Source organism: Tachyglossus aculeatus, chromosome 8 (assembly GCF_015852505.1).
Source record: "Tachyglossus aculeatus isolate mTacAcu1 chromosome 8, mTacAcu1.pri, whole genome shotgun sequence".
In the NCBI taxonomy this organism is placed as follows: Eukaryota; Metazoa; Chordata; class Mammalia; order Monotremata; family Tachyglossidae; genus Tachyglossus; species Tachyglossus aculeatus.
This window is the reverse complement of record NC_052073.1, coordinates 35330975-35358415: the sequence shown is the minus strand read 5'-3', so window position 1 is coordinate 35358415 and position 27441 is coordinate 35330975. Positions and strand designations below refer to the sequence as shown.

At 53.8% G+C, this 27441-nt stretch overlaps 1 protein-coding gene across 4 annotated transcripts; it reads left to right on the top strand.

The window, feature by feature from the left end:
• The first annotated feature begins 5120 nt into the window (after window positions 1-5120).
• Window positions 5121-21514, top strand: STK35 (serine/threonine kinase 35). Of its 4 annotated transcripts, none has more exons than XM_038750587.1 (4): window positions 5121-5627; window positions 14566-14836; window positions 14876-15298; window positions 19913-21514. In XM_038750587.1, the coding sequence occupies exons 1-4, from the start codon at window positions 5144-5146 to the stop codon at window positions 19914-19916; spliced, it is 1182 nt and encodes a 393-aa protein (XP_038606515.1). In that variant the 5' UTR covers window positions 5121-5143; the 3' UTR covers window positions 19917-21514. The 4 variants fall into 4 exon arrangements, with proteins under 4 accessions (XP_038606515.1, XP_038606513.1, XP_038606514.1 ...); XM_038750585.1 differs by having other exon boundaries at window positions 14873-15298; XM_038750588.1 differs by lacking the exon at window positions 5121-5627 and adding an exon at window positions 9121-9456 and having other exon boundaries at window positions 14873-15298.
• Window positions 21515-27441: the final 5927 nt, after the last annotated feature.

Genomic DNA, 27441 nt, shown 5'->3' with positions numbered 1-27441 from the left:
GTGGTCTTTCCACTGAGCCACGCAATTAATGAGGGACTGTCTCTATATGTTGCCAACTTGTACTTCCCAAGCGCTTAGTACAGTGCTCTGCACACAGTGAGTGCTCAATAAATACGATTGATTGATTGGTATTTGTTAAGCGCTTATTATGTGCATTCATTCATTCGAGTGAGGGCGTTCATTCATTCAATTGTATTTATTGAGAGCTTACTACGTGCCAAGCACTGTTCTAAACGCTGTTGGGGGGGGACACAAGGTCATCAGGTTGTCCCCCGTGGGGCTCACGGTCTTCATCCCCATTTGACAGATGAGGTCACTGAGGCACAGAGATGTCAAGTGACTTGGCCCGAGTCACACAGCTCTGCTCTGCAGACAGCAAGCTCTCAATAAATACGATTGAATGGGTGAACGCCCTCCCAAGCGCTTAGTACAGTGCTGTGCACACAGTAAGCGCTCAATAAATATGATTGAACGAACACCCTCCCAAGCGCTTAGTACAGCGCTGTGCACGCAGTCAGTGCTCAACAAATATGAATGAATGAATGAACGCCCTCCCAAGCGCTTAGTACAGTGCGGTGCACACAATAAGCGGGAAGCATTGATTTATTTATTGATTTATTTTATTTTGTTAATATGTTTTGTTTTGTCGTCTGTCTCCCCCTTCTAGACCGTGAGCCCGCTGTCGGGTAGGGACCCGTCTCTAGATGTTGCCGACTTGGACTTCCCAAGCGCTTAGTACAGTGCTCTGCACACAGTAAGCGCTCAATGAATACGATTGAATGAATGAATGAATGAATGAAAGCAGCGTGGCTTAGTGGAAATGGCCCGGGCTTGGGAGCCAGGGGTTGTGAGTTCTAATCCCACCACTTGTCTGCTGTGTGACCTTGGACAGGTCACTTAACTTCTCTGTGCCTCAGTTACCTCATCTGTAAAATGGGGATTAAAACTGCGAGCTCCCCCATGGGACAACCTGATCACCTTGTAACCTCCCCAGCGTTTAATAAATACCATTATTATTATTATTATTATTCTCTGTGCCTCAGTTCCCTCATCTGTCAAATGGGGATGAAGACTGTGAGCCCCAAGGGGGACAACCTGATTGCCTTGTATCCACCCCAGTGCTTAGAACAGTGCTTGGCACATAGTAAGCGCTTAACCAATGCCACCATCATCATTATTATTATTATTATTCTCTGGGCCTCAGTTCCCTCATCTGTCAAATGGGGATGAAGACCGTGAGCCCCACGTGGCACAACTCGATGAACCTGTAACCTCCCCAGCGCTTAGAACAGTGCTTGGCACATAGTAAGTGCATAACAAATACCATTATTATTATTATTATTAATAATAAATACGATCGAGTGAATGAATGAACCCCAGTTGAAGAGACCCCAGGGGGAGGGGATTCAGCCCGGCCGGGCTCCGTATGATTGATTGATTGATTGGCTAATTGCAGCGTGGCTCAGTGGAAAGAGCCCGGGCTTGGGAGTCAGAGGTCATGGGTTCAAATCCCGGCTCCGCCAACTGTCAGCTGGGTGACTTTGGGCGAGTCACTTCACTTCTCTTTGTCTCAGTGACCTCATCTGTAAAATGGGGACTAAGACTGTGAGCCCCACGGGGGACAACCTGATCACCTTGTATCCCCCCAGGGCTTAGAACAGTGCTTTGCACATAGTAAGTGCTTAACAAATGCCATCATTATTATTAAGAAATACGATTGAATGAATAAATGCGCATATAGCTCTAAATTCTATTTGTTCTGACGATTTTGACACCTGTCTCCATGTTTTGTTTTGTCATCTGTCTCCCCCTTCACTTCTCTGGGCCTCAGTGACCTCATCTGTCGAATGGGGATGAAGACTGTGAGCCCCCGTAGGACAACTTGATCACCTTGTAACCTCCCCAGCACTTAGAACACTGTTTTGCACATAGTAAGCACTTAATAACTGCCATTCTTCTTCTTCTTCTTCTTCTTCTCTGGGCCTCAGTTCCCTCATCTGCCAAATGGGGATGAAGACTGTGAGGCCCCCCCCCCCCCCCCGTGGGACAACCTGATCACCTTGTAACCTCCCCAGCGCTTAGAACAGTGCTTTGCACATAGTAAGCACTTAATAACTTCCATTATTATTAATTATTCTCTGGGGCCTCAATTCCCTCATCTGTCAAAGGAGGATGAAGACAGTGAGCCCACCCCGTGGGACAACCTGATCACCTGGTAACCTCCCCAGCGCTTAGAACAGTGCTTTGCACATAGTAAGCGCTTAATAAATGCCATTATTATTATTATTATTTTATTATTATTATATCCCTTCAAGGTCCTACTGAGAGCTCACCTCCTCCAGGAGGCCTTCCCAGACTGATCCCCTTCCTTCCTCTCCCCCTCGTCCCCCTCTCCACCCCCCCGTCTTACCTCCTTCCCTTCCCCACAGCACCTGTATATATGGATATATGTTTGTACATATTTATTACTCTATTTATTTATTTTACTTGTACCTATCCTATTTATTTTATTTTGTTAGTATGTTTGGTTTTGTTCTCTGTCTCCCCCTTCTAGACTGTGAGCCCACTGTTGGGTAGGGACTGTCTCTATATGTTGCCAACTTGTACTTCCCAAGCACTTAGTACAGTGCTCTTCACACAGTAAGCGCTCAATAAATACAATTGATTGATTGATTGATTGTTACTCCGTGCAGAGCACTGTAATAAGTGCTTGGGAAGTCCAAGTCGGCAACATTAGAGACAGTCCCTACCACCCAACAACGGGCTTACGGTCTAGAAGGGGGAGATGGACAACAAAACAAAATATGGAGACAGGTGTCAAGTCGTCAGAACAAATAGAATTAAAGCTAAATGCACTTCTTCTCGACTGTGAGCCCACTGTTGGGTAGGGACTGTCTCTATATGTTGCCAGCCTGTACTTCCCAAGCGCTCAGTACAGTGCTCTGCACACAGTAAGCGCTCAATAAATACGATTGATTGATTGATTGATCATTAACAAAATAAATAGGATAGTAAATATGCCATTAAAAGCAGCGTGGCCCAGTGTTAAGAGCCCGGGCTTGGGAGTCAGAGGTCACGGGTTCAAATCCCGGCTCCGCCAATAGTCAGCTGGGTGACTTTGGGCCAGTCACCTAACTTCTCTGTGCCTCAGTTCCCTCATCTGTAAAATGGGAATGAAGACTGGGAGCCCCCTGAGGGTCAACCTGATCACCTTGTAACCTCCCCAGCGCTTAGAACAGTGCTTTGCACAGAGTAAGCGCTTAATAAATGCTATTATTATTATTATTCTCTGGGCCTCAGTGACCTCATCTGTCAAATGGGGATGAAGCCTTGGAGCCCCCCGGTGGGGCAACCCGATCACCTGGTAACCTCCCCAGCGCTTAGAACGGTGTTTTGCACATAGTAAGCGCTTAATAAATGCCATCATTATTATTATTGTTAGAAATGAGTGAATGAATGAATGAATGAATGAACACCACCCGTCGCCATGGAGACGGAGGCCGACGGGGGCCCGGCGGCGTCGGGCGCAGCGCTGACAGCGCATGCGCGATGCGAGGAGGTGGTGACCATGAAAATGAATAAACACCGCCTGTCGCCATGGAGACGGCGGCCGACGGCGGCCGGCAGGGGCCCGGCGGCGTCGGGCGCAGCGCAACGCAGACGGCGCATGCGCAGTGCGAGGAGCTGGAGGCAGCCATGAAGATGAAACAATGAACGAGTGAATCAAAGCCCTACTGAGAGTTCACCTCCTCCAGGAGGCCTTCCCAAACAGAGCTCCCTCTTTCCTCTCCCTCATCCCCCCCGCCTTACCTTCTTCCCCTCCCCACAGCACCTGTATATATGTGCATCATCATGTATATATGTTTGTACGTATTTATTACTCTATTTTACTTGTACATGTTCATTATATTCATTTTATTTTGTTACTATGTTTTGTTTTGTCGTCCGTCTCCCCCTTCTAGACTGTGAGCCCGCTGTTGGGTCGGGACCGTTTCTATATGTTCCCAACTTGTACTTCTCAAGGGCTTAGTCTAGTGTTCTGAACACAGTGAGCACTCAATAAATACGATTGAATGAATGAATGCCAACTTGTACTTCCCAAGCGCTTAGGACAGTGCTCTGCACACAGTGAGCTTTCAATAAATACGATTGAATGAATGAATACGATTGAATGAATGGAGGCCTTCCCAGACTGAGCCCCTCCCTTCCTCTCCCCCTCGTCCCCATCTCCATCCCATCTTACCTCCTTCCCTTCCCCACAGCACCTGTATATATGTATATATGTTTGTACATATTTATTACTTTATTTATTGATTTATTTTACTTGGACATATCTATTATATTTATTTTATTTTGTTAGTATGTTTGGTTTTGTTCTCTGTTTTCCCCCTTTTAGATTGTTGAGCCCACTGTTGGGTAGGGACTGTCTCTATATGTTGCCAACTTGTACTTCCCAAGCGCTTAGTACAGTGCTTTGCACACAGTAAGCGCTCAATAAATACGATTGATTGATTGATTAGTACAGTGCTTTGCACACAGTAAGCGCTCAATAAATACGATTGATTGATTGATATGTTTGTACATATTTATTACTCTATTTATTTATTTTATTTTGTTAATATGTTTGGTTTTGTTCTCTGTTTCCCCCTTCTAGACTGTGAGGCCACTGTTGGGTAGGGACCGTCTCTATACGTTGTCAACTTGTACTTCCCAAGCGCTTAGTACAGTGCTCTGCACACAGTAAACATTCAATAAATACGATTGATTGATTGAATGAATGCCAACTTGTACTTCCCATGCGCTTAGGACAGTGCTCTGCACACAGTGAGCGCTCAATAAATACGATTGAATGAATGAATGAATGAACGCCGTCCGTCGCCACGGAGACGGGGGGGGGGAGCCTGGACGGCGCAGGCGCAGTGTGAGGAGGCGGCCGCAGCCATGAAAATGAATGAATGAATGCCACCCGTCGTCATGGAGACGGGGGCCAACGGGGGTCGGGTGCAGCGCAGATGGCGCATGCGTGGTGCGAGGAGGCGTTGGCGGCAGCCGTGAAAATGAAGGAACCAACGCCGCCCGTCGTCATGGAGACGGGAGGCGGCGCATGCGCGGCGCGAGGAGGCGACGGCCGCCATGAAAAGGCATGAACGCCGCCCGTCGCCATAGAGACGGGGGCCGACGGCGGCCGGCAGGGGCCCGGCGGCGCCGAGCGCAGACGGCGCATGCGCGGCGCGAGGGGGCGGCGGGGACGATGGCGGCCATGATGGCGGGGGCGTCGTCGTCTTCGTCGCCGTCCTCGTCCCAGCCGGGCCCGTCGGCCCCGCCGCTGTACAACCTCCTGGCGGAGATCGGGCGGGGCAGCTACGGGGTGGTGTACGAGGCGTCGGCGGCGTGGGGTCCCGGGGGCTCCCGGGTGGCGGTGAAGAAGGTGCGCTGCGACGCCCCCGAGCAGGTGGAGCTGGCCCTGGCCGAGCTGTGGGCGCTGAGCAGCCTGCGCCGCCGCCGCCACCGCAACGTGGTGCGGCTCGACGACTGCGTCCTGCAGCGCCGCGGGCTGGCGCAGCGCATGCGCCACGGCCACGCCGCCTCCCAGCTCTACCTGCGCCTCGTCGAGACCTCCCTCAAAGGTGGGCCCCGAGAGTCGGGGGCGCCCCCTCCCGGGCGGCGGGGGGACCGACGCCCGGCTGACCTTTGACCCCCGCCCCGCAGGCTGTGGGGACCCCCCCCCCGGTGCTCCCCTCACGCCCCCTGGAGGGCGGAGGGACTGACCCTTGACCCCCACCTGACCTTTGACCCCGCCCCAGAGGTTGTGGGAGCCCCCCTGACGCTCCCCTCACTCCCCCTGGAGGGCGGAGGGACTGACCCTTGACCCCCACCTGACCTTTGACCCCGCCCCAGAGGCTGTGGGGGCTCCCCTCACTCCCCCTGGAGGGCGGAGGGACTGACCCTTGACCCCCATCTCACCTTTGACCCCGCCCCAGAGGTTGTGGGAACCCTCCTGATGCTCCCCTCACTCCCTCTGGAGGGCGGAGGGACTGACCCCTGACCTTTGACCCCGCCCCCAGAGGTTGTGGGAACCCCCCTGACGCTCCCCTCACTCCCTCTGGAGGGCGGAGGGACTGATCCCTGACCTTTGACCCCGCCCCCAGAGGCTGTGGGAACCCCCCCCGATGCCCCCCTCACTCTCCCTGGAGGCCGGAGGGACTGACCCTTGACCCCCACCTGACCTCTGACCTTGCCCCAGAAGGCAGGGAGGGGGCCTTGATGCCCCCCTCACTCGCTCTGGAGGGCGGAGGGACTGACCCCTGACCTTTGACCCCGCCCCCAGAGGTTGTGGGAACCCCCCCGGTGCTCCCCTCACTCCCTCTGGAGGGCGGAGGGACCGACCCTTGACCCCCCTCTGAACTCTGACCTCGCCCCAGAGGGCGGGGAGGGAGCCCTAATGCTCGCCTCAGTCCCTCTGGAGGGCGGAGGGACTGACCCTTGACCCCCGTGGGACCTTTGACTTCACCCCAGAGGTTGTGGGAACCCCCCTGATGCGCCCTTCACTCCCTCTGGAGGGCAGAGGGACCGACCCTTGACCCCCACCTGACCTTTGACCTTGCTCCTGAGGGCAGGGAGGGGGCCCTGATGCCCCCCTCATTTCTTCTGGAGGGCGGAGGGGCCGACCCCTGATCCTTGACCTCACACCAGAAGGCGATGGGGGTCCCCTGATTCTCTCCCCACTATCTCTGGAGGATGGAGGGACCGACCCCTGACCTTTGACCCCACCCCAGAGATTGTGGGAACCCCTCTGATGCTCCCCCTCACTCGCTCTGGAAGGCAGAGGGACCACCCCCTGACCCTTGACCCCCCCACCTGACCTTTGATCTCACATCAGAAGGCGGGGGGGGGGGGGGCTGAATTTCTCCTCAGTCGCTCTGGAGGGTGGAGGGACTGACCCCTGACCCCACCCCAGAGGTTGTGGGAACCCCTCTGATGCCCCCCTCAATTCCTCTGGAGGGCAGAGGGACCGACCCCTGACCCTTGACCTCACACAGGAGGCGGTGGGGATCCCCTCATTTTCCCTTCACTCGCTCTGGGGGGTGGAGGGACCACCCCCTGACCCTTGACCCCGCCCCAGAGGTTGTGGGAACCCCTCTGCTGCTCCCCTCACTCCCCCTGGAGGGCCAAGGGACCCCCCTTCCTCGACCCTTGACCTCACCCCAGAAGGTGGGGGGACCCCCACACACACGCATGCCCCCCTCATTCCCTCTGCAGGGTGGAGGCACCCCCTGACCCTTGACGTCACCTCCGAGGTCGGGGGGAACCCCCTGGATGTCCCCTCACTCCGTCCGGCGGGCAGAGGAATCCTCCTGACCCTTGACCCCCCCCCCCCCCCAGAGGGACCACCCCCCGACCCTTGGCCCCCCACCAGAAGTCGGGGACCCCCTAATTCTCCCCTCATCCCCCCCAGAGGCCAGAGGAACCACCCGCTGACCCTTGACCCCCCACCCTGGAGGTCAGGGGAGGGACCCTCCTCATTGTCCCCTCACTGGAGGGCCCTGCCTGTGCTGAGGGACCCCCTGACCCTTGACCCCCGACCCCTGAGGTCAGAAGGACCCCCCCCATCCCTCCCTCCCCCTCAGTACTAGAGAGAGGAAAGTCTAACTATAACAGACACTCTCTGCCCACAGCAAGCGGACAGTCTAGAGGGGAAGGCGGACTTGAAGAAAAATTAATTATAACGGAGACCTTGTATCTATCCGGAGAAGCAGCCTGGCCTAGTGGGTAGAGCCCAGACTTGGGAGTCAGAAGGTCACGGGTTCTAATTCCGACTCCGCCACGTGCCCGCTGTGTGACCCTGGACGAGTCACTTCCCTTCTCTGGGCCTCCGTTCCCTCAGGGGAAGCAGCGTGGCTCAGTGGAAAGAGCCCGGGCTTTGGAGTTCGTGGTCATGGGTTCAAATCCCGGCTCCGCCAACTGTCAGCTGGGTGACCTGGGGCAAGTCACTTCACTTCTCTGGGCCTCAGTTCCCTCATCTGGAAAATGGGGATGAAGACTGTGAGCCCCCTGTGGGACCACCCGATCACCTTGTAACCTCCCCGGCGCTTAGAACAGTGCTTGGCACATAGTAAGCGCTTAATAAATGCCATCATCGTTATTATTACTGGTTCAAATCCCGGCTCTGCCAGTTGTCAGCTGTGTGACTCTGGGCAAGTCACTTCACTTCTCTGGGCCTCAGTTCCCTCATCTGTAAAATGGGGATGAAGACTCTGAGCCCCCTGTGAGACCACCTGATCACCTTGTAACCTCCCCGGCACTTAGAACAATGCTTGGCACATAGTAAGCGCTTAATAAATGCCATCATTATTATCTGTCATAATGGGGATAAAGACCGTGAGCCCCACGGGGGACAACCTGGTGACCTTGTATCTCCCCCAGCGCTTAGAACGGTGCTCAGCACATAGTAAGCGCTTAACAAATACCGGAATTATTATTACCCCAGCGCTTAGTACAGTACTTGGTCCGCCTTACCTCCTTCCCCTCCCCACAGCACCTGTATATATGTTTGTACGGATTTATTACTCTATTTATTAATTTTATTTGTACATATTCTATTTATTTTATTTTGTTAATATGTTTTGTTTTGTTGTCTGCCTCCCCCTTCTAGACTGTGAGCCCGCTGTCGGGTAGGGACCGTCCCTACATGTTGCCAACTTGGACTTCCCAAGCGCTTAGTCCAGCGCTCTGCACACAGTAAGCGCCCAATAAATACGACTGAATGAATGAGTGACTCGCAAGGGCTCGGCGAGGCAGCGTGGCCTAAAGAGCCCGGGCTTGGGAGTCAGGACCTGGGTTCGAATCCCCGCTCCGCCACTCGCCGGCTGCGTGTGACCTTGGGCCGGTCACTTCGCCTCTCTGGGCCTCAGTTCCCTCCTCTGGAAAATCGGGATTCGATCCCTGTTCTCCCTCCTGCTTTGGAGCCCCGGGTGGGATCTGATGAGCTTATATCTCCTCCCCAGCCCTGGTGTTTAGCACAGTGCTGGGCACATAGTAAGCGCTTAACAGATACCACCGCCCAATTTCTCCCAAAGTCTCATGTCGGAGCCAGGTTGTGCGTGTCTGTCTCTGCCGGGGCGTGGTTGTGTGTTTTTGTGCGTTCGTGTGAGTCTCTGTGCCAGGATGGGTGTGTATCTGTCTCTGTTGTGATGTGTTTCTGTCTCCCCTTCCAGAATCACCATAGTTACCACTTCTGTATAGCAAATAATCCACTTTTTCCCCCTCCCAACCTAAAAAAAAAATATCCCCGAGTGTTCTCCGACACTAAGGAAATCACCCCGACAGCAAAATTTAAGTCCACAACGCTTCCACCTTCCCCTTCTGGCTCCGCCCGCCATTCCCGGCTTTCCCGGATGCGTGAGCCGGAGCGTCGTGATCTGACTACCGTGGAATATTTGTTGAACGCCTTTACAGGTCACCCGGGGTCGGGTTTTAGGGCTGCCCCTTCCTTTCTTTTTCCTTTCCTCTTCCTCTTCTCCCAGTTCTCACGGTGTCGAGAAGCAGCGTGGCTCAGTGGAACGAGCCCGGGCTTTGGAGTCGGAGGTCGCGGGTTCAAATCCCGGCTCTGCCACTTAGCTGGGCAAGTCACTTCACTTCTCTGGGCCTCAGTGACCTCATCTGTCAAATGGGGATGAAGACGTTGAGCCCCCCGTGGGACAACCTGATCGCCTTGTAACCTCCCCAGCGCTTAGAACGGTGCTTTGCGCGTAGAAAGCACTCAGTAAATGCCATCATTATTCATTCATCCATTCAGTCGGATTTATTGAGCGCTTACTGTGTGCAGAGCACTGTACTAAGCGCTTGGGAAGCACAAGTTGGCAGCAAATAGAGACGGTCCCTACCCAGCAGTAGGCTCACAGTATGGAAGGAATTATTATTATTAGAATTATTATTATTGTGGTCAGGGAATTGCGAGGAAAAAAGCATAAATGTAATAAGTTAATAATAATAATGACAATAAGTTATGTTGCCAACTTGTACTTCCCAAGCGCTTAGTACAGTGCTCTGCACACAGTAAGTGCTCAATAAATACGATTGATTGAATGAATGAATGAATAATATTGACAATGATGGTATTTGTGAAACGCTGACTATGTGCCAGGCACCGTACTAAGCGCTGGGGTGGATACAAGCCAATCGGGTTGGACACAGTCCCCGTCCCCCGTGGGGCTCCCATTTTAATAGTCATTCATTCAATAGTATTTATTGAGCGCTTACTGTGTGCCGAGCACTGTACTAAGCGCTTGGGAAGTACAAGTTGGCAACATCTAGAGACAGTCCCTACCCAACAGCGGGCTCACAGTCTAGACGGGGGAGACAGACGACAAATCAATCAATCAATCAATCAATCGTATTTATTGAGCGCTTACTATGTGCAGAGCACTGTACTAAGCGCTTGGGAAGTACAAATTGGCATCACATAGAGACAGTCCCTACCCAACAGTGGGCTCACAGTCTAAACCAAGCATATTAACAAAATAAAATAAATAGAATAAATATGTACAAGTAAAATAGAGCAATAAAAATAATAATGGCATTTATTAAGCGCTTACTATGTGCAAAGCACCGTTCTAAGCGCTGAACCAGAGGAGGAAACTGAGGCCCCGAGGAGTGAAGCGACTGGCCCAGGGTCACGCGGCAGACACGCGGCGGAGCCGGGAGGAGAACCCAGCTCCTTAATAATGACGGGATTTGTTAAGCGCTTACTATGTGCCAAGCACTCCCGGGCCCGGGCTCTCCCCGCTAGGCCTCGGGGGATGGAGAGCAGGGTTCGAATCCCCGTTTGGCGGAGGAGGCAAGCGAGGCCCGGTGAAGTGACCCGGCCAAGGTGGAGCCCGGATGAGAACCCCCTCGTCCCCCTCTCCATCCCCCCCATCTTACCTCCTTCCCTTCCCCACATCACCTGTATATATGTATATATGTTTGTACATATTTATTACTCTATTTATTTTACTTGTACATATCCTATTTATTTTATTTTGTTCTGGATGAGAACCCCCTCGTCCCCCTCTCCATCCCCCCCATCTTACCTCCTTCCCTTCCCCACATCACCTGTATATATGTATATATGTTTGTACAGATTTATTACTCTATTTTACTTGTACATATCTATTCTATTTATTTTATTTTGTTAGTTTTTTTATAATGACATTTATTAAGCACTTACTATGTGCAAAGCACTGTTCTAAGCGCTAGGGGAGGTTACAAGGTGATCAGGTTGCCAAGTTAGTATGTTTGGTTTTGTTGTCTGTCTCCCCCTTTTAGACCGTGAGCCCACTGTTGGGTAGGGACCGTCTCTAGATGTTGCCAACTTGGACTTCCCAAGCACTTAGTCCAGTGCTCTGCACACAGGAAGCGCTCAATAAATACGATTGATTGATTGATTGATTGATTGATTGATTGAGAACCAAGGCCGTCCCCTTCCCGGTTTCGGGCTCTTGCCCCTAGGCCACGCCGCGGGGCCGGGAAAGGAAACGGCAGAGATGGGCGATAGTAATCGCGGTGAGAAGCAGCGTGGCTCAGTGGAAAAAGCCCGGGCTTGGTAGCCGGAGGTCATGGGTTCGAATCCCGGCTCCGCCCCATGTCTGCTGGGTGACCTTGGGGGAGTCACTTCACTTCTCTGAGCCTCAACTGTCAAAAGGGGATGAAAACAGTGAGCCCCCCGTGGGACAACCTGATCACCTTGTATCCCCCCAAGCGCTTAGAACAGTGCTCGGCACATAGGAAGCGCTTAACAAATGCCATCATCATCATAGAAGTGCTTCCTATGTGCCCAGTGCTGTGCTACGCACTGCCAGAGGGTCAAGGCAGATAATTATAATAATAATTATAGCATCTGTTAAGTGCTTAATATGTGCCAAGCGCTGTTCTAAGGCAGATTCATTCAGTCGTACTTAATTGAGCGCTTACTGTGTGCAGAGCACTGGACTAAGCGCTTGGGAAGTACAAGTTGGCAACATATAATAATAATAACGATGGTATTTGTTAAGCGCTTACTATGTGCCAAGGCAGGCGCGGTCTGCGAATCGTGGCAGCTAAATAATAATAATAATAATGATGGTGTTCGTGAAGCGCTTACTATGTGCCAAGGCCGGCACGGTCTGCGAATCGTGGCAGCTTAATAATAATAATGATGGTGTTTGTTAAGCGCTTACTATGTGCAAAGCACCGTTCCAAGCGCGGGGGAGGGTACAAGGTGATGAGGTTGTTCCAGGGGGTGGCTCACAGTCTTAATCCCCATTTTCCAGATGAGGGAACTGAGGCCCAGAGAAGTGAAGCGACCCGCCCAAAGTCACCCAGCTGACAGCTGGCGGAGCCGGGATTTGAACCCACGACCTCTGACTCCAAAGCCCGGGCTCTTCCCACTGAGCCAGGCTGTTCCGCCGATTTTGGGCAAGTCACTTCACTTCTCTGGGCCTCAGTGACCTCATCTGTAAAGCGGGGATGAAGACTGTGAGCCCCCTGTGGGACAGCCCGATCAGCTGGTAACCTCCCCAGCGCTTAGAACAGTGCTTTGCACATAGTAAGCGCTTCATAAATGCCATCATCATTATTATTTTTATTCTCCGGGCCTCAGTGACCTCATCTGTCAAACAGGGATGAAGACTGTGAGCCCCATGTGGGCCAACCTGATCGCCTTGTATCCTCCCCAGCGCTTAGAACGGTGCTTTGCACATAGTAAGCGCTTCATAAATGCCATCATCATTATTATTACTATTCTCCGGGCCTCAGTGACCTCATCTGTCAAACAGGGATGAAGACTGTGAGCCCCGTGTGGGCCAACCCGATCGCCTTTTATCCTCCCCAGCGCTTAGAACAGGGCTTGGCACATAGTGAGTGCTTCATAAATGCTATTATCATCATTATTATTATTATTATTGTTCTCTGGGCCTCAGCTTCATAAATGCCATCATCATTATTATTATTATTCTCCGGGCCTCAGTGACCTCCTCTGTCAAACGGGGAAGAAGACCGTGAGCCCCATGTGGGCCAACCTGATCACCGTGTATCCTCCCCAGCGCTTAGAACGGTGCTTTGCACGTAGTAAGCGCTTCATAAATGCCATCATCATCATTATTATTATTCTCCGGGCCTCAGTGACCTCATCTGTCAAACAGGGATGAAGACTGTGAGCCCCGTGTGGGCCAACCCGATCGCCTTTTATCCTCCCCAGCGCTTAGAACAGGGCTTTGCACATAGTAAGCGCTTCATAAATGCTATTATCATCATCATTATTATTATTATTCTCTGGGCCTCAGCTTCGTAAATGCCATCATCATTATTATTATTATTCTCCGGGCCTCAGTGACCTCCTCTGTCAAACGGGGAAGAAGACCGTGAGCCCCATGTGGGCCAACCCGATCACCTTGTCTCCTCCCTGGTGATTAGAACGGTGCTTTGCACATAGTAAGCGCTTCATAAATGCTATTATCATCATTATTATTATTACTATTCTCCTGGCCTCAGTGACCTCCTCTGTCAAACGGGGATGAAGACTGTGAGCCCCATGTGGGCCAACCCGATCACCTTGTCTCCTCCCCAGCGCTTAGAACGGTGCTTTGCACATAGTAAGCGCTTCATAAATGCTATCATCATCATCATTATTATTATTCTCCGGGCCTCAGTGACCTCCTCTGTCAAACGGGGAAGAAGACCGTGAGCCCCGTGTGGGCCAACCCGATCACCTTGTCTCCTCCCCGGCGCTTAGAACGGTGCTTTGCACGTAGTAAGCGCTTCATAAATGCTATTATCATCATCATTATTATTATTCTCCGGGCCTCAGTGACCTCCTCTGTCAAACGGGGAAGAAGACCGTGAGCCCCGTGTGGGCCAACCCGATCACCTTGTCTCCTCCCTGTTGATTAGAACGGTGCTTTGCACGTAGTAAGCGCTTCATAAATGCTATCATCATCATCATTATTATTATTCTCCGGGCCTCAGTGACCTCCTCTGTCAAACGGGGAAGAAGACCGTGAGCCCCATGTGGGCCAACCCGATCGCCTTGTATCCTCCCCAGCGCTTAGAACGGTGCTTTGCACATAGTAAGCGCTTCATAAATGCTATTATCATTATTATTATTATTATTATTATTCTCTGGGCCTCAGCTTCATAAATGCCATCATCATTATTATTATTATTATTCTCTGGGCCTCAGTGACCTCCTCTGTCAAACGGGGAAGAAGACTGGGAGCCCTGTGTGGACCAACCCGATCGCCTGGTAACTTCCCCAGCGCTTAGAATGGTGCTTTGCACATAGTAAGCGCTTCATAAATGCTATTATCATCATCATTATTATTATTATTATTCTCCGGGCCTCAGTGACCTCCTCTGTCAAACGGGGATGAAGACTGGGAGCCCCGTGTGGGACAACCCGATCGCCCGGCAACTTCCCCAGCGCTTAGAACGGTGCTAGATGATAATCATTATTATTATTATTATTAAAGGTTGTCTCTCCCTCTCTCTCCCCTCCCTCTCCGCCCGCTGCCGCCGGTGCCGCCGCCCGCTCCCGTCCCCCCCGGGCAGGGGAGCGGATCCTGGGGTCGGCGGGGGAGCCGTGCTACCTGTGGTTCGTCATGGAGTTCTGCGAGGGCGGCGACCTGAGCCGCTACGTGCTGTCCCGCCGGCCGGACGCGGCCACCACGCGCAGCTTCCTGCTGCAGCTGAGCAGCGCCGTGGCCTTCCTGCACGAGAACCGCATCGTCCACCGCGACCTCAAGCCCGACAACATCCTGGTGACCGAGCGGTCGGGCCCGCCCGTCCTCAAGGTGGCCGACTTCGGGCTCAGCAAGGTCTGCGCCGCGGCGGCGGCGGCGGGCCGCGGCCGGGCCGCCGCCGCCGCCTCCTCCGCCGCCGCCCCGGGCCCCGACGACCAGTTCTGGCTGTCGTCGGCCTGCGGGTCGGACTTCTTCATGGCCCCCGAGGTGTGGGAGGGCCACTACACCGCCAAGGCGGACATCTTCGCCCTGGGGGTCATCATGTGGGCCCTGCTGGAGCGGATCACCTTCGTCGACGCCGAGACCCAGCGGGAGCTGCTGGGCGGCTACGTGCGCCAAGGGGCCGAGATCGTGCCCCTGGGCGAGGCCCTGCTGGAGAACCCCCGCCTGGAGCTGCCCATTCCCCGGCGCCGCCGCTCCGCCATGGGGGAGGGCGTCCGCCGCCTGCTCAAGGACATGCTGGCCGCCAACCCCCAGGACCGGCCCGACGCCCGGGACCTGGTGGCCCGCGTCGACCGCGTCACCCTCGGGTCGCCCGAGCGGTGAGCGGGGGCCGGGGGCCGTGCTGAGCGCCGGGGAGGGAGGGCGGGAAGCGTAGCGCCAGTTTAGCCGTCCGTCCGTGTTGTTTTGGGAGCGCTAGGGAGAGGGCGGGGGGGCCGGGCTCGGTCTGTGTGCGGAACGCTGCGCTGAGCGCTCGGGAGGGAGGGCGGGAGGGCCGGCTTCCCCGGCCGGCGTAGGGTCGGTTTAGCGATCCGTCCGTGGTTGTTTGGGGAACACCTTGCACTTCCCGAGCGCGCTTGGTACAGTGCCCTGCGCACCGTAAGCGCTCAATAAGTACGATTTGAACACCTGCTGAGCGCTAGGGAGAGGGCGGGAGGGCCAGGCTCGGTCTGCGTGCGGAACGCTGCGCTGAGCGCTCGGGAGAGAGGGCGGGAGGGCCGGCTTCCCCGGCCGGCGTAGGGTCGGTTTAGCGATCCGTCCGTGGTTGTTTGGGGAACACCTTGCCCTTCCCGAGCGCTTGGTACAGTGCCCTGCGCACCGTAAGCGCTCAATAAGTACGATTTGAACACCTGCGGAGCGCTGTGCTGAGCGCTAGGGAGAGGGCGGGAGGGCCAGGCTCGGTCTGCGTGCGGAGCGCTGCGCTGAGCGCTCGGGAGGGAGGGCGGGAGGGCCGGCTTCCCCGGCCAGCGTAGGGTCGGTTTAGCGATCCGTCCGTGGTTGTTTGGGGAACACCTTGCGCTTCCCAAGCGCTTGGTACAGTGCCCTGCGCACCGTAAGCGCCCAATAAGTACGATTTGAACACCTGCGGTGCGCAGAGCGCTGCGCTGAGCGCTTGGGGGGCAGTTGTTGAGTGGAGGGGCTGGGACGGGCCTAATTTCCAAAGCAAAGCCTCTTTGGGGGTGATTTAAAAGTCTCGGGGGCCGGATTTCAGCAAGCAAGCGAGGGGCACGGTCGCTAACCGCATCTCTTATGCTCTTTTTGGATCGGAGGCGCTCAGTACAGTGCCCTGCCCACGGGATAATAGCAGTAATGATGGCATTTATTCAGCGCTTACCATATGCAAAGCACTGTTCTAAGCTCTGGGGAGATACAAGGCGATCAGGTTGTCCCACGTGGGGCTCACAGTCGCAGTCCCCATTTTACAGATGAGGTCACTGAGGCCCAGATAAGTGAATCCTGCTCATCTACTTATAATAATAATAATAATAATAATGATGGTATTTGTTACATGCTTACTATGTGCGGAGCCCTGTTCTAAGTGCTGGGGGGATACAAGGTGATCAGGTTGTCCCCTGTGGGGCTCACAGTCTTCATCCCCATTTTACAGATGAGGGTACTGAGGCACAGAGAAGTGAAGTGACTTGCCCAAAGTCACCCAGCTGATAAGTGGCGGAGCCGGGATTAGAACCCATGACCTTCCGACTCCCAAGCCCGGGCTCTTTCCACGGAGCCACGCTGCTTCTGTAAATAATAATAATAATGATAAGAGAAGCAGCGTGGCCCAGTGGGAAGAGCCCGGGCTTTGGAGCCAGAGGTCATGGGTTCAAATTCCGGCTCCGCCACGTGTCAGCTGGGTGACTCTGGGCAAGTCACTTCACTTCTCTGCGCCTCAGTTACCTCATCTGTAAAATGGGGAATAAGACTGTGAGCCCCCCGTGGGACAACCTGATCACCTTGTAACCTCCCCAGTGCTTAGAACAGTGCTTTGCACATAGTGAGCGCTTAATAAATGCCTTCATTATTATAAATTCCATCATTATTATTACGCGGCAGGCACTGTACTAAGCGCCGGGGAGGACCCAAGCAAATCAGGTCGGACGCGGTCCCCGTCCCCCGTGGGGCTCACGGTCTCCATCCCCATTTGACAGAGGAGGGAACTGAGGCCCGGAGAAGGGAAGTGACCCGTCCAAGGCCGGAGAAGCAGCGTGGCTCAATGGAAGGAGCCCGGGCTTGGGAGTCAGAGGTCATGGGTTCAAATCCCGACCCCGCCAATTGTCAGCTGGGTGACTTTGGGCGAGCCACTTCACTTCTCTGGGCCTCAGTTCCCTCATCTGTCAAATGGGGGTGAAGACTGTGAGCCCCGTGGGGGACAACCTGATCACCTTGTATCGTCCCCAGCAGTTAGAACAGTGCTTGGCACATAGTAAGCGCTTAGCAAATGCCATCGTCATCATCAAGTGGCAGAGCCAGCTCTCCCCAGTGCTTAGTGCAGTGTTGTGCACACAGTAGGCGCTCAGTAAAGTCAGCTGGGTTTTCTCCCACCGCCATGGCAGGATTGGTTTGGGTCAGTGGGGGGATGTGGGGGTCATTCTGCTCCCCCCACTCTAGGTAGGGTTGGTTTGGTCCAATCAGTGATGGGTTTTGGTCGGTCAAGTGAGTTTTCCCCCCATGTGGAGGGGTTGGTTTGGTCCAGTCAGGGATGGTCAGTCATGTGACACACACCCCCCCCCCCCCATGGAAGGGTTGGTTTGGTCCAGTCAGGGATGGGTTTGGTCAACCTGGTGAAAGAACTCTCCCCCCATGTGGAGGAGTTGGTTTGGTCCAGTCAGGGATGGTCAGTCAGGTGAGCCCCCCCCTCCCCCATGGAAGGGTTGGTTTGGTCCAGTCAGGGATGGGTTTGGTCAGCCAGGTGAAAGAACTCTTCCCCCATATGGAAGGGTTGGTTTGGTCCAGTCAGCAATGGTCAGTCAGATGAGTTTCCCCCCCCCCCCCCATGGCAGGGTTGGTTTGGTCCAGTCAGGGATGGGTTTGGTCAGCCAGGTGAAAGAACTCTCCCCCCATGTGGAAGGGTTGGTTTGGTCCAGTCATTGATGGTCAGTCAGGTGAGTTCTCCCCCCCCACATGGAAGGGTTGGTTTGGTCCAGTCAGGGATGGGTTTGGCCAGCCAGGTGAATTCCCCCTCCCCTCCCATTGGTTTGGTCTAGTCAGCAGTGGTCAGTCAGGCGAGTTTCTTCCCCCCCCCGACACATGGAAGGGTTGGTTTGGTCCAATCAGGGATGGGTTTGGTCAGCCAGGGGAATTCTCCCTCCCCCTCCATGCGGTAAGATTGGTTTGGTCCAGTCAGCGATGGTCAATCAGGCGAGTTCTCCCCCCACATGGAAGAGTTGGTTTGGTCCAGTCAGGGATGGGTTTGGTCAGCCAGGTGAATTCCCCTTCCCCCCCATTGGTTTGGTCCAGTCAGCGATGGTCAGTCAGGCGAGTTCTCCCCCCACATGGCAGGATTGGTTTGGTCCAGTCAGGGATGAGTTTTGGTCAATCAGGCGAGTTTTCCCCCCCTCCATGAAAAAGTCAGTTTGTGCCAGACAGGGAATGTTTTTTGGTCATTCATTCATTCAATCGTATTTATTGAGCACTTACTGTGTGCAGGGCACTGGACTAAGCGCGTGTTCAGTGCATGTGGTCAGTCAGATGAGTTCTCCCCCCACATGGAAGGGTTGGTTTGGTCCAGTCAGCGATGGTCAGTCAGGTGTGTTCTCCCCCCACATGGAAGGGTTGGTTTGGTCCAGTCAGTGGTGGGGTTTGGTCAGCTTGGCGAGGCCCCCGCCATGCTGCACCGTTGGTTTGGTCCAGTCAGATGCGTTCTCCCCCCACATGGAAGGGTTGGTTTGGTCCAGTCAATGATGGGTTTGGTCAGCAAGGTGAATCCCCCCCACCCACCCATGCGGAAAGGTTGGTTTGGTCCAGTCTGTGATGGGTTTGGTCAGCCAGGTGAATCCCCCCCACGCGGAAAGGTTGGTTTGGTCCAGTCTGTGATGGGTTTGGTCCAGTCAGTGATGGGTTTTGGTCAGGTGAATTCTCCCCCCCCCCCCCCCCCCCCCCCCATGTGGAAAGGTTGGTTTGGTCCAGTCAGTGATGAGTTTGGTCAGGTGAATTCCCTCTCTCCCCCCATGCAGAAAGGTTGGTTTGGTCCAGTCAAGGGAGTTCTCCCCCCACATGGAAGGGTTGGTTTGTCCAATCAGGGATGGGTTTTGGGCAGGTGAATCCCCCCCCCCCCATGAGGAAAGGTTGGTTTGGTCCACTCAGGTGCATCCCACCCCCGCGTGGAAGGATTGGTTTGGTCCGGCCTGTTGACTTTAGACTGTCACCTCATGTGGGCAGGAAACAGGGCTATTTACTGTTCTGTTGGTCCTCTCCCAAGCGCTCAGTACAGTGCGAGTTAGTAATAATAGTAGTAATGGTGTTTGTTAAGCGCTGACTGTGTGCCAAGCACTGCCCTAAGCGCTGAAGGGAGATACAAGGCAATCAGCTTGTCCCACGTGGGGCTCACCATCTCCATCCCCATTTGACAGAGGAGGGAACTGAGGCCCAGTGCACTGACTTGCCCAAAGTCACCCAGCTAAGTGGATCAGGCTCCGCCACATGTCTGCTGTGTGACCTGGGGCAAGCCACTTAACTTCTCTGAGCCTCAGTTCCTTGCTCTGTAAAATGGGGATTAGGACTGTGAGCCCCACGTGGGACAACCTGATCACTTTGTATCCCCCCCCTCAGCACTTAGAACAATGCTTTGCACATAGTAAACACTTAACAAATGCCAATATTATTATTATTATTATAACCCACAATCTCCGACTCCCAAGCCTGGGCTCTTTTGGGGGTAGGGGGGCATCAGACCACTCCAGAATCCCCAGCATCTTCTCGTCCTTTCTGTGTTTCAGGTGAACGCTCCGGAGATTCCGCCATCCACCGGCGCCGCCCCCCTCTCCCTCGTCTTCCCCTTTTCCCTCCGTCTCCCCGGCCCCCGTGATGGACAGATTCTATGTGACGCGGGGGGTCGCCCCCGCGGACCCCCAAATACAGCCCGGAAGAGGTGGCGTTTCGCATTCCAGCTCTTGGAGGGGGGTCAGGTGTGTCTTCCCGGGTCCCTGTCGGACCCCCCGGGGGAGGGAGGGGGGTGGGTTAGGCGCTTGTTGGGATCCGGGGGGGGCCGAAGGATGCTCGTCTGTATCTGGGGGTCCGCACACGGTCGCCCCGTCGGCCTCGACCGCCCGCTCACACCCTCCCACGTCTCTCAGAGACATCTCTCGCCCAGACGGCTCCTTGTCTCTGCTTCCAAAACCACCGGAAAACCCACCCCGTTCCCCCCCCAAATCCCCCCCGGCTCCCCTCAGGCAAGGCTTTTGAGCCCTCTCCCCTGCTGACCTTCGACCTCTAGGCCCAACCAAGCCATAGAGGTTTTCCCTCCCCTCCCTCTATGCACGGGGCAGCCCTCTCCGCCGCCCCCCGAAATTTCAGTCCGGTGTCGGGGAGGAGACGGGTGGGAGGGGAGCCCCACATCCCGGGCCCCGCTCGGAGATCTCTTCCCCCCGACCCAAGTGCCTTACCCTGGCCCGGCCCTTTCTCCCGCCAACCGGGCCCCCCCCCCCCCCAGCGTTTAGCACAGCACCGGACGTCCACTGTGCGTTTGGCCCGTGGCAACCGTGCCGGGGACCCCCCGCCCTCACCCTCTCCGGCCTGGCGCCCACCGGGCCACCTTGGGACGCTCCATCGCGACCTCGGGCCTGTCCTTCCGGCTCCAGCCTGGCCCCCACGCGGGGAAGACCCCCGGGGAGGGTGTCCCCCCCCATCCCAAGCGCTTAGTACGGTGCTCTGCACACAGAGCTCAATAAATGCCATTGAATAAACGAGTCCCCGAGGAGGAGAGCAGGCCGGGCCATGGTTGCCCGAAGGATGCCCTCCGCAGTGGGGGCACCGCAGCAGGGGGATTCCCCCCAAGGAGAGGGGCGGAGGGGGCTTCAGGGGGCCGGTCTTTACCTCCCTCCATCCCCGTCTCAGAAAAACAGTCCGGACGGAGCACTAAAACCCCGTTATAGGTCATTTTTTAAATGTTTCCAAAAAGACGGGAAAGGAAAAAGGGGCCCGGCGACGGCGAGAGATGGGTTGGACTCCCCCCAAAACCCGAAGCCCCCTCCACATCCACAACCTCCCCCGGCCGGAAGACGAACGGAACAAGTTCAGAAATCTATTTTTATTTCCTTTCCTTTTTTTTTTTCCTCTCTCTATATAATATGTTATTATTATTAATAATTCTTGGCACAGAAGCTGGTATCCCGGGACCCACCTACGTGTGAGCGACTTTATGGGAATTTTTTTTTTTTCTTCCTTTTTGTACTTGGGTGGATGCGAGGGGTCGTATTTAAGTTCTTTCGAACGCCGAGGTGGGGAGTGAGTGGGCGAAGGGGTTTTGTGGCGTTTATTCAAACGTTCGTGTGAATAAAGAGACTGGGTGAGTTGAAAAGCCATATGCAAAGCAATGCACAGACGTGACTCCGGTGGGTTTTTCTTTTTGTTCTGCGTCCCCTTTACGGTGGTGGGGCCCAGGAGGCATCAAACACCCTCACCAAACCGCTCGTCGATGCTATTTACTGAGCGCTCTCTGTGGGCTGAGCACTTTGGAGAGTCCAGGGACGATAATGATAACGTTTACTACTCCTTCATTTAATCCTAGCTATTAATAACAATAATTAACAATTGGTATTACAATTAAGTAATTATCATCAATCGTATTTATTGTAATTATTACAATAGTTGCAATTAAGTAATTATTAGTGCCATCATTATTATTATTATTAACAATAATTAAGCGCTTGGTATGTGCCAAGCACTGTACTAAGCGCCGGGGTAGATGCAGGGCAACCGGATTGTCCCCCGTGGGGCTCACGGTTTTCATCCCTATTTTCCAGATGAGGGCACTGAGGCCCAGAGAAGCGAAGTGACTGGCCCGAGGTCACACAGCAGATGGTGGCGGAGGCGGGATTGGAACTCGCGTCCTCCGACTCCCAAGCCACTGAGCCACGCGGCTTCTCGAAAGCTTTTAAGCGCTTACTGTGTGCGGAGCACTGTAGTAAGCGCTTGGGAAAGTACAGTGCAGATTGTACTTCCGAAGCGCTTAGTACAGTGCTCCGCACACAGTAAGCGCTCAGTAAATACGATGGAATGAATGAATTCCCTGCCCACAACGAGCTCACGGGCTAAAGGAGACAGACATCAGTACAAGTAAATAAAATTATAGACCTGTACGGAAAGTGCGGTGGGGGAAAAGGAAAGGGAGCCGGTCAGAAAGGAGGGCCAGGCACTGTACTAAGCGCCGGACAACAAAGCGCGACCACCAGAGGCCTCGTCTCTGCCGCTCGTCTGCTGTGTGACCTTGGGCCAGTCACTTCTCTGTGCCTCAGTTCCCTCATCTGTAAAATGGGACTGAAGACCATGACATCCAAGTGAGACAACCTGATTGCCCTCTATTCATTCATTCATTCATTCAATCGTATTTATTGAGCACTTATTGTGTGCAGAGCACTGTACTAAGCGCTTGGGAAGTCCAAGTTGGCAACATATAGAGACGGTCCCTACCCAACAGCGGGCTCACGGTCTAGAAGGGGGAGACAGAGAACAAATATTAACAAAATAAAATAATTGGAATAAATATGTACAAAATAAATAAATACCCAGCGCTTAGTTCAGTGCCTGGCAACATAGTAACCACTTAACAAATACCATCATTTTTATTTTTATTAGCCCCGTTTTAGGCGGTCGGTCTGTCGGATTTATTGAGCGCTTCTTGTGTGCAGAGCACTGAACTAAGCGCTTGGGAAAGTCCAGTAGAACAGACCCATTCCCTGAAGGGAAGCAGCGTGGCTCAGTGGAAAGAGCCCGGGCTTGGGAGTCAGAGGTCGTGGGTTCAAATCCCGGCTCCGCCAATTGTCAGCTGGGTGACTTTGGGCAAGTCACATCACTTCTCTGTGCCTCAGTGACCTCATCTGTAAAAGGGGGATTAAGATTGTGAGCCCCACGTGGGACAACCTGATCACCTTGTATCCTCCCCAGCGCTTAGAACAGTGGTTTGTACATAGTAAGTGCTTAACAAATACCCAAATTAGTGTTATTATTATTATCTGGGCCTCGGTTACCTCATCTGTAAAATGGGGATTAAGATTGTGAGCCCCACATGGGACAACCTGATCACCTTGTATCCCCCCAGCGCTTAGAACAGTGCTTTGCACATAGTAAGCGCTTAACACATGCCCTCACCATTACTATTATTATTCCCTGCCCACAATTTTTTTTCATTCAATCGTACTTATCGAGCACTTACTGTGGGCAGAGCGCTGTTTTTTAGAGGGGGTGCCCAGGCCTCAGAGAGGTTGAGTGACTTGTCCAAGGTCACCCAGCAAGTCGGGTCGGTCAGCCCAGCATCATTTCCCATGATGTTTTGCCCTCAATGGGAGCCAAAGACCCTTCAGGCGGAGGTGGGTCGAGGGGCTAATTTGGCCTAGATTTTTAAAATATGGTATTCGTTAAGCGCTTACTACATGCCAAACACTGTTCTAAGCCCTGGGGTACCTGTGAGCTAATCAGGTTACAATCCCTGTCCCCCAAGGGGCTCCCTTGTCGAAGGAGGAGGGAGAACAGGGATCGAATCCCCATTTTCCAGGTAAGGAAACTGAGGCCTGGGGGAGGGAGAGAGGAGGCCCCTCCGTAGTGACTGGCCCAAGGTGACAGCAGCCGTGGTGGAGGCCGAATTAGAACCCAGGTCTTCTGATTCCTGGGACTGGGGCCCTTTTCCCTGGGCCACGCTGCTTCTCGCACTGTTGTTTCGGCGGGGCGGGGTGGCCCACACATTCCCCAGGTGGGGCTTCAGGAATGGTCTGCCGCCTTCCTCCCCTCCCTCCTCCTCCCCTTCCTCCTTTCTTCCTCTCCCTCCTCTTCCTCTCCTTCCTCCTCTTCCTCCTCTCTTCCTCTCCCTCCTCCACCTCCTCTTCTCTTCCTCCTCTCTTCCTCTCTTTCTCTCCCTCTCCTTTCTTTCCTCTCCCTCTCCTCGTCTCCTTCCTTCCTTCTTTTCTCCCTCTTCTCGGCCTCCTTTCCTCCTCTTTCTCCTCGCTTCCTCTCCCTCGCCACTCCCTCCTCCCTTTCTCTCCCTCTCCTTTCCCTCTTCTCTGCCTCCTCTCCCTCCTCCTCCCTCCTCTGCCTCCTCTCCTCCTTTCTCCTCTCTTCCTCTCCCTCCTCTCCTCTTTCTCTTCCTCTCCCTCCTCTCCTCTTTCTCCTCTCTTCCTCTCCCTCCTCACTTCCTCTTCCTCCTCTTCCTCCTCCCTTTCTCTTCCTCTCCCTTTCGCTCCCTCTCCTCCTCTCCTTCCTTTCTTCTTCTCTCCCTCTTCTCGACCTCCTTTCCTCCTTTTTCTCCTGTCTTCCGCTCCCTCGCCTCTCCCTTCTATCTCTCCCTCTCCTCTCCTTCCTCTCGTCTTCTCTCCCTCTTCTCCTCTGCCTCCTCTCCTCTTTCTCCTCTCTTCCACTCTCTCTGCGTTCTCTCTTCTCCCTCCTCAGCGTCCTCTCCTCCTCTTTCTCCTCTCTTCCTCTTCCTCCTCCCTTTCTCTCCCGCTCCCTCTCCTCCCTCTCCTCTCCCTCTCTCCTCTCGTTCCTCTCTTCTTCTCTCCCTCTTCTCCTCGGCCTTTTCTCCTCTCTTCCTCGCCCTCCTCTTTCTCCTCTCTTCCTCTCCCTCCTCTTTCTCCTCTCTTCCTCTCCCTCCTCTTTCTCCTCTCCTCCCTTTCTCTCCCACGCCTCTCCTTCCTCTCCTCCTCCTACCGTTCCTCTCTTCTTCTCTCCCTCTTCTCCTCGGCCTTTTCTCCTCTCTTCCTCGCCCTCCTCTTTCTCCTCTCTTCCTCTCCCTCCTCTTTCTCCTCTCTTCCTCTCCCTCCTCTTTCTCCTCTCTTCCTCTCCCTCCTCTTTCTCCTCTCTTCCTCTCCCTCCTCTTTCTCCTCTCTTCCTCCCTTTCTCTCCCTCTCCTCTCCTTCCTCTCTTCTTCTCTCCCTCTTCTCCTCGGCCTGCTCTCCTCTTTCTCCCCCCCGTCCTCTCCCTCCACTTTCTCCTCTCCTCCTCCCTTTCTCTCCCACGCCTCTCCTTCCTCTCCTCCTCCTCTCGTTCCTCTCTTCTTCTCTCCCTCTTCTCCTCGGCCTCCTCTCCTCTTTCTCCTCTCTTCCTCTCCCTCCTCTTTCTCCTCTCTTCCTCTCCCTCCTCTTTCTCCTCTCTTCCTCTCCCTCCTCTTTCTCCTCTCTTCCTCTCCCTCCTCTTTCTCCTCTCTTCCTCCCTTTCTCTCCCTCTCCTCCTCCTCTCCTTCCTCTCTTCTTCTCTCCCTCTTCTCCTCGGCCTGCCCTCCTTTCTCCCCCCTTCCTCTCCCTCCACTTTCTCCTCTCCTCTTCCTCCTCCCTTTCTCTCCCTCTCCTCTCTTTACTCTCCTCCCTCTTCTCCTTTCTTTCTTCTTCTCTCCCTCTTTTCGACCTCCTGTCCCCCTCTTTCTCCTCTCTTCCTCTCTCTTGCCTCTCCCTTCTTTCTATCTCTCCCTCTTCTCTCCCTCTTCTCCTCGGCCTCCTCTCCTCCTCTTTCTCCTCTCTTCCACTCCCTCCTCTGCCTCCTCTCCCCCTCTTCCTCCTCCCTTTCTTTCCCCCTCCTCTCTTCCCTCTCCCTCTCCTTCTCTCGTTCCTCTCTTCTTCTCTCCCTTTTCTCCTCGGCCTCCTTTCCTCCTCTTTCTCCTCTCCCTCTCCTCTTCCTTCTTTCTGTCTCTCTCCTCTCCTTCCTCTCCCTCTTCTCCTCTGCCTCCTCTCCTCTTTCTCCTCTCTTCCACTCCCTCCTCTGCTTCCTCTTCCTCCTCTCCTTCCTCTCCTCTCCCTCTTCTCCTCTCCCTCTTCTCCTCTGCCTCCTCTCCTCCTCTTCCTCCTGTCTTCCTCTCCCTTCTCTCTCCCCATCCTCTCCTCCTCCCCTTCCTCCTCCTCCTTCTCATCCCCTTCCCCTCTTTTCTCCTCCTCCCCCCCCCCCCGTTCCCCCTTTCCCTTCCCCTCCTCCCCTCCCCTTTCCTTCTCTCGCCTCCCTTCTGGAAAGTGAGCCCCCCCCCCCCGCCGCCGCCCCCACCGTCACCCGTTCCCATAGCAACAGTCGGACAATAGCAGCAGTCGGATGGTGGTCCATCGCTATGGCAACAGCCTGACGGTGGGCTCATCCCCCATAGCAACAGCCCGACCCGCTTTCTCCCGCCCCCGCCCCCCTCGGTCCTCCCGGATCACCGCACTTCTCGGGGCCTCAGTTCCTTCATCTGTAAAATGGGGTTGAAGAGCATGAGCCCCACGGGGGACAACCTGATCACCTTGTATCTCCTCCAGCGCTTAGTACAGTGCTCGGCACAGAGTAAGCGCTTAAGAAATGCCATCATCAGTGAATAGCATCGACTGATAGATGGTCAGTTCTTTGTGGACAGGGAACGTATTAATTAATTAATTCATTCATTCAATCGTATTTATTGAGCACTTACTGTGTGCACAGCACTGTAGTAATCGCTTGGAAAGTATAATTCGGCAACGTAGAGAGATAGTCCCCACCCAACAACGGGCTCACAGTCTAGAAGGGGGAGACAGACAGCAAAATAGAACAAGTGGACAGGTGATTAATTATCATTAGCATTAGTAATATATTATTACTTATTATTATTAGAAAGCTCTCAATAAATACATTGATTGATTGCTAGGCGGTCAGCTTGTTGTGGACAGGGAATGCGTCTCTCAACTCTGTTCTATTGGACGCTCCTAAGCGCTTACTGCAGTGCTCTGCACACAGTAAGTGCTCACTGAATACGATTGAATACGCTTAGCACAGTGCCTGGCACATAGTAAGCACCTAACAAATACCATTATTATTATTGTTATTATTATTATTACAGTGCTCTAGACTGTGAGCTCGTTGTGGGCAGGGAATGTCACTGTTTATTGTATTGGACTCTCCCAAGCGCTTAGTACACTGCTCTGCACACAGTAAGCGCTTAATAAATACGATTAAATGAAGAATGAACGCTCTGCCCACAGTAAACGCTTAATAAATACGATTAAATGAAGAATTCATTCATTTATTCAATCGTATTTACTGAGCGCTTACTGTGGGCAGAGCACTGTACTAAGCGCTTGGGAAGTACAAGTTGGCAACATATAGAGACGGTCCCTACCCAACAACGGGCCCACAGTCTAAAAAAATAAACGCTCTGCCCACAGTAAACGCTTAATAAATACGATTAAATGACCGAATGAACGCTCTGCGCATAGTAAACGCTTAATAAATACGATTAAATGAACGAATGAACGCTCTGCCCATAGTAAACGCTTAATAAATACGATTAAATGAACGAATGAACGCTCTGCCCATAGTAAAGGCTTAA